The sequence below is a fragment of the Fusarium graminearum genome, chromosome 4 (assembly GCF_000240135.3).
Source record: "Fusarium graminearum PH-1 chromosome 4, whole genome shotgun sequence".
In the NCBI taxonomy this organism is placed as follows: Eukaryota; Fungi; Ascomycota; class Sordariomycetes; order Hypocreales; family Nectriaceae; genus Fusarium; species Fusarium graminearum.
Window position 1 is genome coordinate 6,955,369 of NC_026477.1, and position 13,702 is coordinate 6,969,070.

Sequence of the window (13,702 nt, forward strand, 5' to 3'; positions counted from 1 at the left end):
CATCCAGCGTTTCATCGACGAATCAAACTGTGATCGACAAACCAAGACATATTTTACCAAAATCTATTCGCTGCAATACTTGAAAGCATTGACTTGCTTATTATTGCTATTAAAAGTATCGGATACCCCGTTCGAATACTACACCACCGACATCCACCTTTCTCGCACATGTTGGCTCAAGAGTAGTCGATATCGTGCTGACGAGATAAACCCCAGAGGGGGGAACCGATCAACTGGGCGACGAAAAAAAAGTCAAGATAATTAAGACGTCGCCGGCATCATGCGCAAGTTCGGCTTTTCCGGCCGCAAAAAGCAGGCTCCCACGGTCACAGTCACCGCCCCGCATATGAGCAAGGCCCAAAAGATCCTCGGTGCTTCAGCCATCAACATCGACAACAACTTCTCCAGTTCAACTCTCGACCTTGCAGTACCCGCTCCCGAGACATCCCAGACCCAGACCCAGACCCTGAACCTGAACCATGGCCATGGTCGTGTCTCTCCAGCAAAACACGAGCGCGGGACGCGGGAGTGGGGAGATGAGTCCGAGATCATACCGAGGTACTTCAAAAACAACGGTGCGCCCACCGATGCTCATGACGAGGACGCTTTTGATATGGCGAGCATTCTGAGAAAGCGACAGTCTTCATCAACACTTCACTCGTGGTACGACAAGACTAAGCAGCCTCTTTCCGTAACCCAGCAAACCTCGGCTTCAGCCATGGCCAAGGGTATGCCTTCAAAAGCGGAGCGCATGTTGGATATGGAGAACTCAATTGCTGAGGCCAAGCTCAAGAAGAAGAAGCCTACAAAGCTCGACTTGTCTCATCTCATGGGACGGCGGTCCAAGAAGAACGAACAACAATGGGAGGGTCCCATGCTAGATCAGATTACCCGATCCCCATCCATTCTATCACCATCTAGTACACCATCTTTACGGGGCAAGCTCTCAAGGCGACCTACAAAAGAGAGCTTGAACTCAGCAACCTCAGACACGAATCGACCAAAAACAGACGAGGGCAATCGCCGACCACAAAATCACCTAAACGGTCTACCTAATCTATACGAACACTATGAGCAAATGTCATTCCGTTCAATCATTAACGACGAGTTGGATGAGCCCGATGAGGAGGAGCGGGTTCTAGAGAAGTCGAAGTCCAGGGATTCACACCAACCGAAGCCCAGCAGAAATCTTCGACACAGCAAGTCAGAACAGCGCATACCGCCAGGCCACCACGCCGAACACATTGTCTCACAATACGCAAAACGCAATCTGCCTCCACCACCTCCACCTACGATGGCCAAGAAGTCCGATCAATCCTCACTTAATGACTGCGCTGCCAGTGTTTCTAGCAGACATACCCGCACGTCCAAGGCCTCGAAGCGTACGAGCAGGAGTTTCCAGGATGCGGATCTGCAGGGAAAGAGCGTGCTTTCACTATCCTCGGACTCCGAAGACGATGATGCATACACCGAATCCTCTTCCAAGGGTCAACCTTCGATACCCGAGTACGCAACATCGGATACTAGCTCTTCCATCGACTTCCGTCCAGGCACAGCTCGAACTTCCGAGAGCGCTGATAATAGTTCCAAGCGGTTAAGCAGATCGAGCAGGCAGACAACAGGATCTAACAACTACCTCACCATTCCCAACGGTCACCACCGACCTCCCGTTGTGGCTCCCAGGTCAAGCTCCCTCTCTGGAAGCTCTACCAACACGATCCAAGAAGGAACCGCTGGACCAACACCGTCGCGCACATCGAGCCTCTCCAACTCATCAGTAAACACTTCAAATACAGGTCACAGCAAGACAATTCCTAGCAAGGTTGTCGCTTTGTACCCTGAGCAGGACACTCCGGATTATCCTGATTACGAGGAAGACAAGGAGGGTGAGGACTCTGAAAACGAGCCCGAGCCCGAGCTTGACTTCCTGCCTGCTATGACCTATATTCCTCATGGCTCCATCTCTACTACTGCCGATGCGCCAACGCCTCCATTGAGCCCCAGCTCCGTCGATTTCTACATTCGCTCCGCTCACTCATCGGTCGATGGAAAAGACGGCCACAACCGATTTATGGCGGTTACCCGTCAGGAAGAGATGCTCCTGTCTGCCCTCCGTCACAAGCGACAGACAATGCGCGGCTCTGTCATCTCCGAGATGGATGAGAAGGTTTCGCAGAAGGGTCACCGATCTAAGCCATCCGAAGCTACTATTACCGAGGAGACAATGGATTTTGACTTCCCAGCACCCCCCACCTTTAAGAACAAGACAACAGTCAACGCAGAGGGCACAACCGTTATTGATTTGAGCCATGCAGAGGAACCCACTACATCCGCCCGAAGCTCTACGAAGCAAGTTCATAACGGCCAACGATCCCACAGCCAAGACCACCAGCAACGGGAGCGCATCCTTCTATATATCGACAAGGGTCTCGCCGCTGAGCACTCCTTTGACGATTCCGAGCCTAGTCCTGATCTGGATGATTTCTACGACTACAACTTCGACGACGACGAGTCAGCAAGTGAGGAAGAGATCATTTCTGAGGAAGCGTATGCCCAGCAGCGCCGCCTCAGCGACCGAAAGGGCCGTCACTCAGCCCTCAAGCGCTCATCGAGCCGAAACCACCAGCAGAGCCCTCCCGCTCAGCGTGACACTCTTGAGGTCGGCGTGCCTCGACCCGACAGCCCCATCTCTCCCGATGCCATGTCAACATCCGCTCCCCGAGTCAACAAGACGATGGCTCGCTTGAGCGCCGTTGGCCCTCCTCCTGCTAAATGGGGGGTTGAGGACTAAATAACACACTAATTATAATCCCTTTGTGGACTTACGATACACTTTACCAACGCTTATTTTTTATTATCTACGTGTATTTCAAAACAGCATTTTGGAGATTTGGAGTATTTCTTTCTTGGATACCTGGATCATGAGGATGGTCACGCGCGCATTCAACAATTTCTTTTGTCAGCGATGATTATCTACAACATACTTGTTTCATTTCCTGAACTGCTCCTGATACATTTTTGAAGGAGGCAAAAGCGGCGTATGGGGGAATACATGACCTCTTTGTCATGAGGGCGGAACGGAGGACGATTATGCGCACATATCTTTTTTTGGGTATCTTGAACTGTCTATTCTTGCATCATCTCTACGAATCGGCCATGTCTCGAGCTGTTGGGATTGGGGTTTGAAATGAGGACAAGGCGCAAGAGGGGCAGCAAGTTTGTTCTCTTTGATGAGCGTGACGAAAAGCAAACAACAGGAATGTACGGTACTAATACGATGAAGACGGATGGGAAGGGCGAAGCATTGTTTGGGACGGGTAGCTTTGTGTATCATATTGTAGTTCGCGATAGTCGCATCTTCTCGAACAACAGCGGAACGAAGCCGTTCAGCCAATTCTCAACCCATTTCAAAGGATTTTGTTGATCTTGCAGTTCTGTTTTCTTAATCTTGATATAAAGGCGTGATATGAAGTTCGTAGTGATGATTTAAGGGTAGGTAGAGCCCTCAGGAGGTTGAGGGATCTTCTTGTTCTGGGATGAAGCCATGTATCTGAGCACCGTTAGCATAGCCTTCCATCTCATGGCGAAAGCTCGACGTACCTTCGCAACTCGATGAGGACAGTCTCCATAGTGTTCTCGCGCTTCCACTGGGCGAGGCAGGGGAGTTGGCTAGGGTCCACCACGCCGTTGTTGGGGTTGACGCAGGGAAGGTTGACTTGGCTGATGAACTGGATCGTGGGAGGCAAGTCGGGGTAGTCGGGACCGCAGTGCATCTTGACGCTGTAGATGCGGTTCTCGTGGACGGACTGAAGCAGGAGATATTAAATACTTGCGAGTCTATATGTATTCCATTGCCCCTTGAGCGGGGAGGGGCACGTGTGCTATTGTTTGTCGACTCGCAAGAAACTCACATGAGGAGGACCAAGGATTGTGCCATTCCAACTACTCATGAGAAGATCCTCAGGGTCCTCAAGACCGTAACTGCATGCCTCGGCGCCGAGACCCTTCTCTCCCTTCTCAAGCTCCTCCAGTAGACGAAAGTTGCGAGGAACCTTGGCGGACATGGTGTCGGTTACTCTGTCGCAAAAACAATTGTTTGGTTCGGGTGGTTCGAGATGTTTGTAATTTTGTAGACAAAAAAGTCGGACGATGTGTAAGACAGACAGAGAAAGGGTGTGGTTTCGCAGTAGATGACGTTGGTTGTAGTGGCGGTTAGATATTGGCAGTTGCTCATTCACAGCGCGGGGCACAGACAAGGTGAGTACAGCAGCGGGAAGGGGAAGGCGGTGGGCTTTCTCTGTCTGTCCCAAGAACAGAGAGACAGAGTCCCCCACCAATCACACAGCCACAGAAACTACTAAGGTAGGCAGGTAGGTCCTACCTGGGTAAGGTGTTCAACTACTAGCCACCCCGCGTCACATCGAGCTTGCCTGTTCTACCGGGGAATTATCGGAATATCGACAGCTCCCCAAAGCTCATCCGATCAACAGATGACAGTGATTTTCCCACGTCATTGACCTGATCTCATCAATCCCGCGACAGATTCAACAATGGCCATGTCCCTCGCGCGGGTGGCCCTCAGGGCACCACAATCCCAATCGAGGTTTGCTGCCGCCGCCGCCACCATCACGGCTCGAACCATTGTCGCCTACGGACGACACTTCAGCACCACGAACCAAGCTCTCATCCCCTCCGGCTTCGGATCTCCGATTGTGCCCTCTTACTTTTCCAAGCCTCGACTCCCGGCCAACACGGTGATTCGGTTCGTGCCTCAGCAGACGGCTTGGATTGTTGAGCGTATGGGAAAGTTCAACCGCATTCTCGAACCTGGTCTGGCTGTCCTCGTGCCCTTTATCGATCGAATCGCATACGTCAAGAGTCTCAAGGAAGTCGCCATTGAGATCCCTAGCCAGAGTGCTATCACTGCGGACAACGTTACTTTGGAACTTGACGGTGTTTTGTTCACGCGTGTCTTTGATGCGTACAAGGCAAGGTGAGCTGCTGCTGGTTTGGTCAAGTCTTGGGGGCCATTGAAGCACAATACGAACACAGCTGACATGAGTGCAATTATACAGCTATGGAGTCGAGGATGCCGAATATGCCATTTCTCAGCTCGCCCAGACGACTATGCGATCCGAGATTGGTCAACTGACCCTTGACCATGTCCTGAAGGAACGTGCTGCGCTTAACACCAACATTACCGCTGCCATCAACGATGCCGCAGAGGCTTGGGGTGTCACCTGCTTGCGTTACGAGATTCGAGATATCCACGCTCCTGGTGCCGTCGTCGAGGCCATGCACCGACAAGTCACTGCCGAGCGTTCCAAGCGTGCTGAGATTCTCGAGTCCGAAGGTCAACGACAAAGTGCCATCAACATTGCCGAGGGTAAGAAGCAGAGTGTTATTCTGGCTTCCGAGGCGTTGCGCGCTGAGCGTATCAACGAGGCCGATGGTGAGGCTGAGGCCATTCGTCTCAAGGCGTCTGCCACTGCTCAAGGTATCGATGCTGTCTCAGAAAGTATCATCAGGGGAGATGCTGGTGCCCAGGCTGCTGTCAGCTTGAGGGTTGCTGAGAAGTATGTTGACGCCTTTGGCAAGCTGGCTCGCGAGAGCACTGCTGTTGTCGTCCCCGGCAACGTTGGAGATATCAGCGGCATGATTGCTACTGGTCTGAGTGTCTTTGGCAAGGTTGGCCAGGCTCAGGCACAGACTATGGCTAAATCTCTTGTTGAACCCAAGGGGGACTCGCAGACTGCAGAGCTCGAGGGTCAGGCAAAGCCCGATGTTAAGGAGACAGTTCTCGAGAGCTTCAACCAGGCGACTTCCAAGCGATAAGCAGAGAGAAAGACCATGATCTATCAAACTGCATGACATACCACGGAGGAACGAGGCGGAACCATCCACAAATCAACTCATCACTCAACCACCCAAACACAAATATTCCACACTACCATGACTATCGGCGTTTAGCGGATGTATTATAGGGATCCTGCGGAGGCATTACTGCCCAGGTTCTTGGGGAGGCGAAGACGAACGTCATCATGTATCAACAAGTTTTCTTATTTTGAATGTAAGCGCATGGCAAAAGGAGGGAAAATCACGGCCTACCTACCAACTGGTGATCCTAATTCTCTCAGCACATACTCGGCTGTTGAGCTATGGAGACATACAAAGAATTGAATTAGTTCGACGTTACGGCGTCACGAGTGCACGTGATATTACCGTTTTTGACTGAGTGTCGTTGAAGTATTACTTCGCTTTGATGGTAAAAGACATACACGAGGTAATTGTATGGTTAAACTATGCTCATTCTGATTTAGGGGTATAATATTTACAGATAAAGTCAAGTCTACCAAGCTATTCCTCGAAACTCATCACATGATTCATTATTTCCATCTCTTCCATATATAAGATCAAATGTCAAATAACGAATAGATCATCCTGACGTGACGAAAGACATCTTGTTCCTATACGACATCGCTATTGCAAACAAACTGCAGCTCAAAGAAGAAGAGGAATCAGAGCAATAGCACCCATGAACATGCTAGGCAGAACAATGAAACCACCGTTGCTTCCACCACCACCGCTGCTGCTGCTACCACTGCTGTCTCCATCGTCACCACCAGCTCTTGGGCCAGTGGGAATGGGTTGGGAGCTAAAGGTAGGGAAAGTATCATCGATGGTAGGGACGGGTTCGATCGAGGGGGCCGTGAAAGATGGAGAGTCGAAAGTGCGTGTGGCAGATTCTCGAGAAAAGGTAGCCTTGTCATCATCATCGTCGTTGCCGCCGCTTGAACCACCGCTGCTTCCACCACCACTGGAACTGTATCTGCATGTACCGTCGCTGGAACAGGTCTGTCCTGACAAGCAGTATCCCTTGCCGCAGCAGACCATTCCCTTAGGCATGCAAGCGTCGCCGCAAGTTTCTTGGTAGCTGGCACAGCTGCCGCTTGATGAGCCACCAGAGCTACCACCGCCACTACTGGAGCCAGATCGACATTTTCCATCAGAAGTGCATGTCTGGCCACTGAGGCAGTATCCGGAGTCGCAGCAGACCATACCCTTTGGCATGCAGCCATCACCACAGGTCTCTTCGAAGCTCAAGCAACTAGAACCTCCTGAGGAACCACCAGAAGAACCGCCTGAGGAGCCACCGCTGCTTCCACCGGATGAGCCTCCGGAAGAGCACTTTCCGTCTGAAGTGCACTTCTGGCCCTCGTCGCAGAAACCTGTGAGACAGCAGACCTTACCCTCAGGGATACAAAACTGGCCACACATCTCTTTGCCCTTTGTGCAGCCAGTAGGTGGACCAGAGCAAAGCTTTCCATCCTCGCAGCAACCGGTAGATTGGCAGCGGTAGCCATCTTCACAGTATGTTCCGGATATAGTGCTACAGCACTCGCTGCTGGCTTCGATGCAGCTGTTGCCACATGGATTCGTGATTCCTTCGCAACTCCCTGCCGCCATGCTGAGGAATTGGGGACGGGGAGTAAAGCCAGAGAGAAGAGGGAGGCCTTTCTTGTCTGCTTTGGTGGTGCTGAAGTAGACGCTGTCTGTTGCGATTGTCAGGCCCGCGAGGGCGAGAAGGAGAGTTGAGCGCAACATTGTTGGAGGGTAGTGTGTATGAACCGAGTCTCAAGAGATGTGTGGTTTGAAGAGACTTGAGCAGGCAAACAGGTGTTAACTGGATATCCTCTCGTCTTATAAGACTACGGGTGCTAACAGGCAGCTACTACTACATAGTGGGAAATGGGCTGAAAGTCTTCCGTCGAGTCACCGACCGGGTTTGTTCAACTAGCTAGGTATATCCATGCTAATTAATGCATCAAGTGAACGCCACTGAAATATCTCCAGGGTTCAAGGTGCAAACCCCATCTCGCGATGACCTCGAGCGGCGCTTGTGCTAGAGAAGGGATCATCCACCAATACAAGTTTGTTCTCTTTAGTCACAATACCGTGCCTCACTAGTATGTATCTGTAGGCAACCGTATGTTTGCCTATACGAAAACCACCCATCATCTTTATGGCCTGGGACCTGAACAGATCTGCGTCCTCCAAGTGATCCATCCCAAATAGGGCATGAGTGCGAGAGACCGTCAGACGGCACAACCACTTTCCGGATAGGATAAATGTAACAGAAAGCTACCAGATCATCACGCAGAGACTAAAAAAGTGTTGTTGCTACTTGCAAGTTGGTGGGGACCTCGAAGTTCAGCTTTGCTTAATCCCTGCATCGATCGAAGATAGCCTGCCCTGGAAAGAAGTTGTAAGATGACGATCGTTTGGATGAGGATCGGTCACAAGGCCTCAGTAGTCTATCAGAAAGAAAGAAAAAATAGAACCCTGTACCTTCATAAAGCTTGTGCTGCAGTGTAACCCAAGTTGCTGCGAGGTTGGCCGTTGGGCATGAGTTGAGTCGAATTACACGGAAAAGGGCTGAAAACGTGAAACAGCCACTTCATAACGTTAAGATTAGGCTTATTATTTCTCGCTGCAGGGTCCCGTCCGACAATAACGGGTCAGTCGTGCACTAACACGACCAACTTCTCTGCCCTACGACGATTAAAATGAGAGATAGTCGGCCGCTTGCACTAGAGCAGAATTGAAGTCTCAATATGGCTTCTTGTCAGTGACATTCATGTCCTTACAATAGAGTTCTATTCTAATTAGAAAGAGGAAGGAAAGCCAAGCCTATAAGGCTGATCAGGACCATGTCACCTTGGCTTGTTTTGCTGCCACCACTATGCGAAAATTCCCGCATTTTGATCAGGGTTGTAGGGTCTTTTGGGATGCAGCTAAAATGGCCGACATGGTCCAGATGCGTTGTGCGTTGAGCGGTGGAGGTGGCGTTGCTAGTACAGATGCTAACCAAATCACGGATGCTCGTGTTGTGTTGTGCTGGAGTTGGTGTTGATGAAGGGTCATTGAATCTCTTGTCCTTGCCCCAATAATTTAAATCTGCCTTACCATTACTCTTGTGAGGACAGGATTAATTATGAGGAATCAACGTGTGTGATGTGTGTCGGCTAATATGAAGGCATATCCAGAGCACAGTTACAATATCAGCCACAGCGAGATCAGATTTCAATGACGAGTAACAAAGTGAAATGTCTTTGTATATAACTATTTTTTTTTAGCAAGCTCTCCGTTAATCCCACACATTGTTGATATGGTACCTCATCTCAAGGCCATATTTCCGTCCACTTACACTCAACCTCACACCCGAACATCCATATTCACCGTAGTCCCGACGATTTCCTCACAGGCGAAAGAGACCTTGAGTTGCTCACCACTCTTTGCGCTCAAACCAATGATCATCTCCTTGCTGCCGGCCAATCTTTTTGCGCTTCCTCGCCAAAACCAGACAAGTCGGCCGTCACCCCCTTCAACAACTAATGTGACCCAGGGTACACTAGCATTCCAACTAGGTGTCTTTTCGTTGGTGAATCCGAGGATAGCTCGAGCAATCCAGAGTGACTCACCGGCTGCTTGAGTACCAGATACTGGCAAAGAGGTTGGCGTTTCGGGAGTGTATTGACCAATCATTTCAAATTGGAGGGTGAGAATGGGAAATCCTGCGACCTTGTGCAGCAGCGTTTGACCAAAAGGTGGGTTTCGACTAAGAATTCGCTCGATGTGATAGAACTCCATCTTTGACAGGTCCTTTATGGTCTTGATATTGGCTTTAACGAGCCTGTCTTTCTTCGCCGGACCAATACCCTCCACTTGCAGCAGATGGTTGTTGCTCTTCTCCCAAACTCTAGCTTTCACACTTCTCAGCAAGTCGAGAGTTGTCTGGAGTCCTCTCCCATCACCCCTCTCTCCGAGGATGTCAGCCAGACATCTCAACACGCGGTCGAGAAGCTTGCACATCCGGGAGAGTTCTTTGTGTAACTCTTTCCGAGCCTCCCCTTTCAACTTGTTGGGCCAGCCAGACTTTGTGAGCTCGATTTGCACGAGAAGAATAACTTTGTGCCACGGTTTGGATATGAATTCAGAGATCGGAAAAGGGATCCCTGTGTTTTCGTTGATTGCTCGGAAGAAGACGGTCTCATGCTTTTGAATGGGAAATGTATTGAATTCGGTCGCGGAGCAAGCTTTCTTGAGAAGGGCGAAAGTATCCGGGTTGCTTTTGATCTCACAGAGTGTTTTGAAACTTGACTTTGCCAATTGGTATCGTATCTGAATCTCGTGCGAGAGCTGCGAGGCCGGACTTTGGGAGTTCGAAGCTGCCTCCTGTGGTCCCGACATGGCGCTCGGCAATCAATGTGAGTGAGAGTAATCTTTGGGCACCATAACAAGAGCAAAATTTTGCAGCTTGCAGATTGGAGATGTTCTTCCTTTTCTCACATGTGTCTTGTCTTGGTAGGGAGCGAAAGGTGCACCTTCCTTGAATTACATGCCCACTTTCTCAGCCAACTGGCACGGAAGGCAGGAGATGCTGAAGCACCTGCCAATATCTATAGAACAGCAGTCCAGAGCTTGGGACACAATTATGAACTATCAATTGCAGTCGGATTAATCTCGTAAGCTAGGGGTCCCAATGTTGAGCTTTTCACTAATCTAGGATGACTGATCTGATCTACTCGAGAGGCCTACAAGTCTACAAAACACCACACCAGTTACCTGGGGTTGACTCAGTGCCAACATCGTCGAGAACTCCAACATCTGCCCACGCCTTCTTGATTACCTTAGCCGTCTTATCATCAAAGAGCTCCTTTGCGCAATCCATCGTCACATCGGCAAACTCTTTGAACGTACACCGGGGCTTTATCTTGCCTGACCTCATGGCTGCCCACCAGATCTTGCCAGCCTTCTCCCAAGAGTAACCGCCAAATGCGTTGGACGCAAGATAAAAGGCTCGATTCGGGATTCCTGAAAAGATGTGCACTCCTCCGTTGTCCTCGAATGTCGTCTTGAATTGCTTCATGTGAGCCACCTGCGGATCCTTGCCGAAAATAGGGTCGTCGTAGGCTGTTCCGGGCTCCTTCATGCTTCGTAGCGCAGTTCCCTTGACACCAGGAAGAATACAGTCTTCGCCAATGAGCCAATCTGCGACTGGGGATTTTTCATCCTGGACGTCTTGCTTGACCATGATGCCAAAGACATCTGAGATGTGCTCGTTCAGAGCACCTGCCTGGCCATAGTAATCGAGAGGGCTTGTATTTGTCGTGACGGCATGAGTGAGCTCATGCCCGATAACGTCAATACATCCAACAAAGTTGTTGAGGAACTCGCCGCCATCTCCAAAGACCATCTGAAGCTTTTCTGGGTCCCAAACTACAACACTTGTCAGTAAAGATGTATTGAAAAGGTGAGGTACTTGTCCAAATGGCGACACATGCACCCCTCTGAGATCACTCACAAGCATTTTCGTACTGTTTTCCAAAGTGGACAGTGCTGATTACATCCATGTCTTTGTTGTCAATGGAAAGCCACTTCTAGTGCTTTTTGTAAAAGTCCAATACAACACCGACATTGTCAAATGCCAGGTTGACTGATTTGTCTTTTGACTTGTCGGCTTCATTCTTGTTGTCACGAATAAGCTTGCCGGGAAGCTTTTCTTCGTTTGAGCTTTCATGGATGTCGTAAATGGCACGGTAAGGAGGATCCTTGGGTGATGGCTTTGTCGAATCATGGTCTGAAGCCTCCAGCACTCGTTGAGACTCGGCCTGAGGTTCGGGCTGGGAACCTTTGACCTTACCGATGATGCTCTCTAGATGACTTAGGCTTTCTCTAGCCTTGTCGCGAGTGCCCTCGTCGGCGTCCGACTCTGCAATGTTGCGCAGTATTTGAGGAGGGATTATGTGTTGTTGATGAGATACGGACTCCCTGGTCAGGAAGGATTGACGCTGCAGCATGTTAGTTGCAATCTCTACCTAGGAAGTAGCAGAGAAGGTCCATGGCCTCCAAGTCTTAGGGTACAGAAATAAAAGGCCTAAGAAGCCTAGCCTAAGTAGCATAAGCTAACCTAGTCATTGCGTCCCTTGTACTTCCAGTGGCCAATATTTCTGATACCCTGAGGTCTGCTAGAATGTTTGACCTACCCTGGCTTGCAAGATTCGCTCAGTGTGTTCGAGAGTGATCTGTGCCGATCGGCAAATGTGCTCTGCAGCCTTGCTTTGTGCAATCGCACGCAAGATGTGGGGAGGGACAGCGACCATGCTGGTTATTGATGATTGTATTGATGATTAAAATAGGAGAGTGATGTTGAAGGAAGAGGCTTTGTAGAAGAGTTGGACTTCTCAAAACTCTGCGGTGATGAAATACTTTTTTACAAGCGGCAGGCCCCCCACCCCCTTTCTACTTTCTCATTCCTTCCCAATCCGAGACAACAAGCTCACTGAGCGAACACAGGCTACTAAGGTAGGCAGGAACTACCTACCAAGATACTTCACATACAAGCCCATACAAAATATGTCCTGTCACCAATTAATCACAAGATGAAGCATGATGTTCCGATGCTTAGGTAGGCACTAATACACAAGACGAGATGGCCTAAGAGCGGGTCAAACGTGGCATTAAATACCTAGATCATCGTCTAAAAGTGATTTCTTAGACTAGATCTGACTACCATATCTAACATGCCATCTACAGCTTGAGAGTGTTTCCAGCAACACCAACCACGGCCGCCTTGACCTTGGAAGAGCCGACAAGAGAGTACTTGTAGGGAATGTCGGACTTGGAGATGGTACCCTTGGGGGCATCGTTGGTGGAGCCGCCGAGGTCGACATCGTTGACAGAGATGCTTCCGGTCTGCTTGGAGTCCTTGGAGATGAGAGCCTTCTTAGCGTTGCTGAAAGCAGACGACTCAACAAGAACCTGAGCACCCATGCGAGAGTTGACACCAGTGACGCTGATGTCCTCGTAGTAGTTGTTGAAGACGTGGACGGTACCGAAGCGGACAGAGGGAGCACGAGAGCCAATGTTGGTCCAGTGGTTGTTGGCGTAGGTGACGTGGAGAGCACCAGTGTCCTCAGCAGCGTTGCTGTCGGAGTGGCCGACAAGAGAAGCCTTATGGTGGTCGTGGAAGTAGGTGTTGGAGATGGTGACCCAGTCTGAAGCGTGGGTGACATCGAGGAGACCATCAAAGAAGTCCTTGTCCTTGGAGAAGTCGGAGGACAACTCGCAGTGGTCGACCCAGACGTTGGTGGACTTTTGGATGCCGATGGCGTCGCCGTTGGCAGCGACAACGTTCTTGATGGCCAAGTTGCGGACGATGACGTTCTTCTGCTTGTTGATGTAGAGGCCGATGTTCTCGAGAGAAGCACCAGCGGCACCGACGATGGTCTTGTCGGACTTGACACGGATCTTGTTGTTACCGGTGAGCTGGCCCTTGACGTAAATGACCTGCTTCTCGTCCGACTCGGCGGCCTTGCTGAACTCAGCAAGGGAAGAAACAGTCACGGTAGCTCCTCCGGCACCACCAGTGGTACCTCCATTCTCGGTAGCATAGCCAATGTTGGCAGCATCGGTGATGGCAGCTCGCTTGCCGAGAGTCTTGCCAACTTGCTGGACGGTAGGAGTAGGAACGGCGCTGGCCAGAGCAGCGAGGTTGAGGAGACCGAGGAACTTCATCTTGGAGGTGTTTGTAAAGTAAAATAATATGTCTTTTGAAAAGTAAAGAGTGAAAGTTGGAACCAGTCCAACAAAACGAATGTATAAAGTTAGGAAGAGATGTAAAGGATGAAGGATAGAGAAG

General features: G+C 50.2%; 7 protein-coding genes across 7 annotated transcripts; 2 read left to right on the forward strand and 5 right to left on the reverse strand.

Moving 5' to 3' along the window:
- Positions 1-280: 280 nt before the first annotated feature.
- On the forward strand, positions 281-2,791 carry FGSG_09296 (uncharacterized protein; the record flags this gene model as incomplete). The annotated part of the gene is made up of 1 exon (XM_011330165.1): positions 281-2,791. The coding sequence occupies one exon, from the start codon at positions 281-283 to the stop codon at positions 2,789-2,791; it is 2,511 nt and encodes an 836-aa protein (XP_011328467.1).
- A 91-nt stretch (positions 2,792-2,882) lies between these two features.
- Positions 2,883-4,239, reverse strand: FGSG_09295 (uncharacterized protein). The gene is made up of 3 exons (XM_011330166.1): positions 3,912-4,239; positions 3,601-3,806; positions 2,883-3,550 (listed from the first exon to the last, which is right to left on the reverse strand). The coding sequence occupies exons 1-3, from the start codon at positions 4,062-4,064 to the stop codon at positions 3,487-3,489; spliced, it is 423 nt and encodes a 140-aa protein (XP_011328468.1). The 5' UTR covers positions 4,065-4,239; the 3' UTR covers positions 2,883-3,486.
- Positions 4,240-4,512: 273 nt separating this feature from the next.
- Positions 4,513-6,194, forward strand: FGSG_09294 (uncharacterized protein). The gene is made up of 2 exons (XM_011330167.1): positions 4,513-4,993; positions 5,076-6,194. Exons 1-2 carry the CDS (start codon positions 4,551-4,553, stop codon positions 5,833-5,835), a joined length of 1,203 nt encoding a protein of 400 aa, XP_011328469.1. The 5' UTR covers positions 4,513-4,550; the 3' UTR covers positions 5,836-6,194.
- Positions 6,195-6,501: 307 nt separating this feature from the next.
- Positions 6,502-7,605, reverse strand: FGSG_09293 (uncharacterized protein; the record flags this gene model as incomplete). Its single annotated transcript, XM_011330168.1, has 2 exons — positions 6,502-7,196; positions 7,251-7,605. The coding sequence occupies 2 exons, from the start codon at positions 7,603-7,605 to the stop codon at positions 6,502-6,504; spliced, it is 1,050 nt and encodes a 349-aa protein (XP_011328470.1).
- Positions 7,606-9,216: 1,611 nt separating this feature from the next.
- FGSG_13547 (uncharacterized protein) lies at positions 9,217-10,251 on the reverse strand (the record flags this gene model as incomplete). The annotated part of the gene is made up of 1 exon (XM_011330169.1): positions 9,217-10,251. The coding sequence occupies one exon, from the start codon at positions 10,249-10,251 to the stop codon at positions 9,217-9,219; it is 1,035 nt and encodes a 344-aa protein (XP_011328471.1).
- A 321-nt stretch (positions 10,252-10,572) lies between these two features.
- Positions 10,573-12,164, reverse strand: FGSG_13546 (uncharacterized protein; the record flags this gene model as incomplete). The annotated part of the gene is made up of 4 exons (XM_011330170.1): positions 10,573-11,280; positions 11,366-11,441; positions 11,469-11,879; positions 12,048-12,164. The coding sequence occupies 4 exons, from the start codon at positions 12,162-12,164 to the stop codon at positions 10,604-10,606; spliced, it is 1,281 nt and encodes a 426-aa protein (XP_011328472.1). The 3' UTR covers positions 10,573-10,603.
- A 376-nt stretch (positions 12,165-12,540) lies between these two features.
- On the reverse strand, positions 12,541-13,578 carry FGSG_09291 (pectate lyase B precursor; the record flags this gene model as incomplete). The annotated part of the gene is made up of 1 exon (XM_011330171.1): positions 12,541-13,578. The coding sequence occupies one exon, from the start codon at positions 13,576-13,578 to the stop codon at positions 12,592-12,594; it is 987 nt and encodes a 328-aa protein (XP_011328473.1). The 3' UTR covers positions 12,541-12,591.
- Between the last annotated feature and the right edge of the window lie 124 nt (positions 13,579-13,702).

What these genes read in the sequence shown, in the direction of transcription:
- FGSG_09294 (XM_011330167.1), top strand. Translation starts at nt 4,551, where the DNA reads ATGGCCATGTCCCTCGCGCGGGTGGCCCTCAGGGCACCACAATCCCAA. An exon ending in TTTGATGCGTACAAGGCAAG is followed by an intron (nt 4,994 to 5,075) that starts GTGAGCTGCTGC and finishes GCAATTATACAG; the next exon opens with CTATGGAGTCGAGGATGCCG.
- FGSG_09295 (XM_011330166.1), bottom strand. Translation starts at nt 4,064, where the DNA reads ATGTCCGCCAAGGTTCCTCGCAACTTTCGTCTACTGGAGGAGCTTGAG. An exon ending in CAATCCTTGGTCCTCCTCAT is followed by an intron (nt 3,807 to 3,911) that starts GTGAGTTTCTTG and finishes CTCCTGCTTCAG; the next exon opens with TCCGTCCACGAGAACCGCAT. An exon ending in GTCCTCATCGAGTTGCGAAG is followed by an intron (nt 3,551 to 3,600) that starts GTACGTCGAGCT and finishes AACGGTGCTCAG; the next exon opens with ATACATGGCTTCATCCCAGA.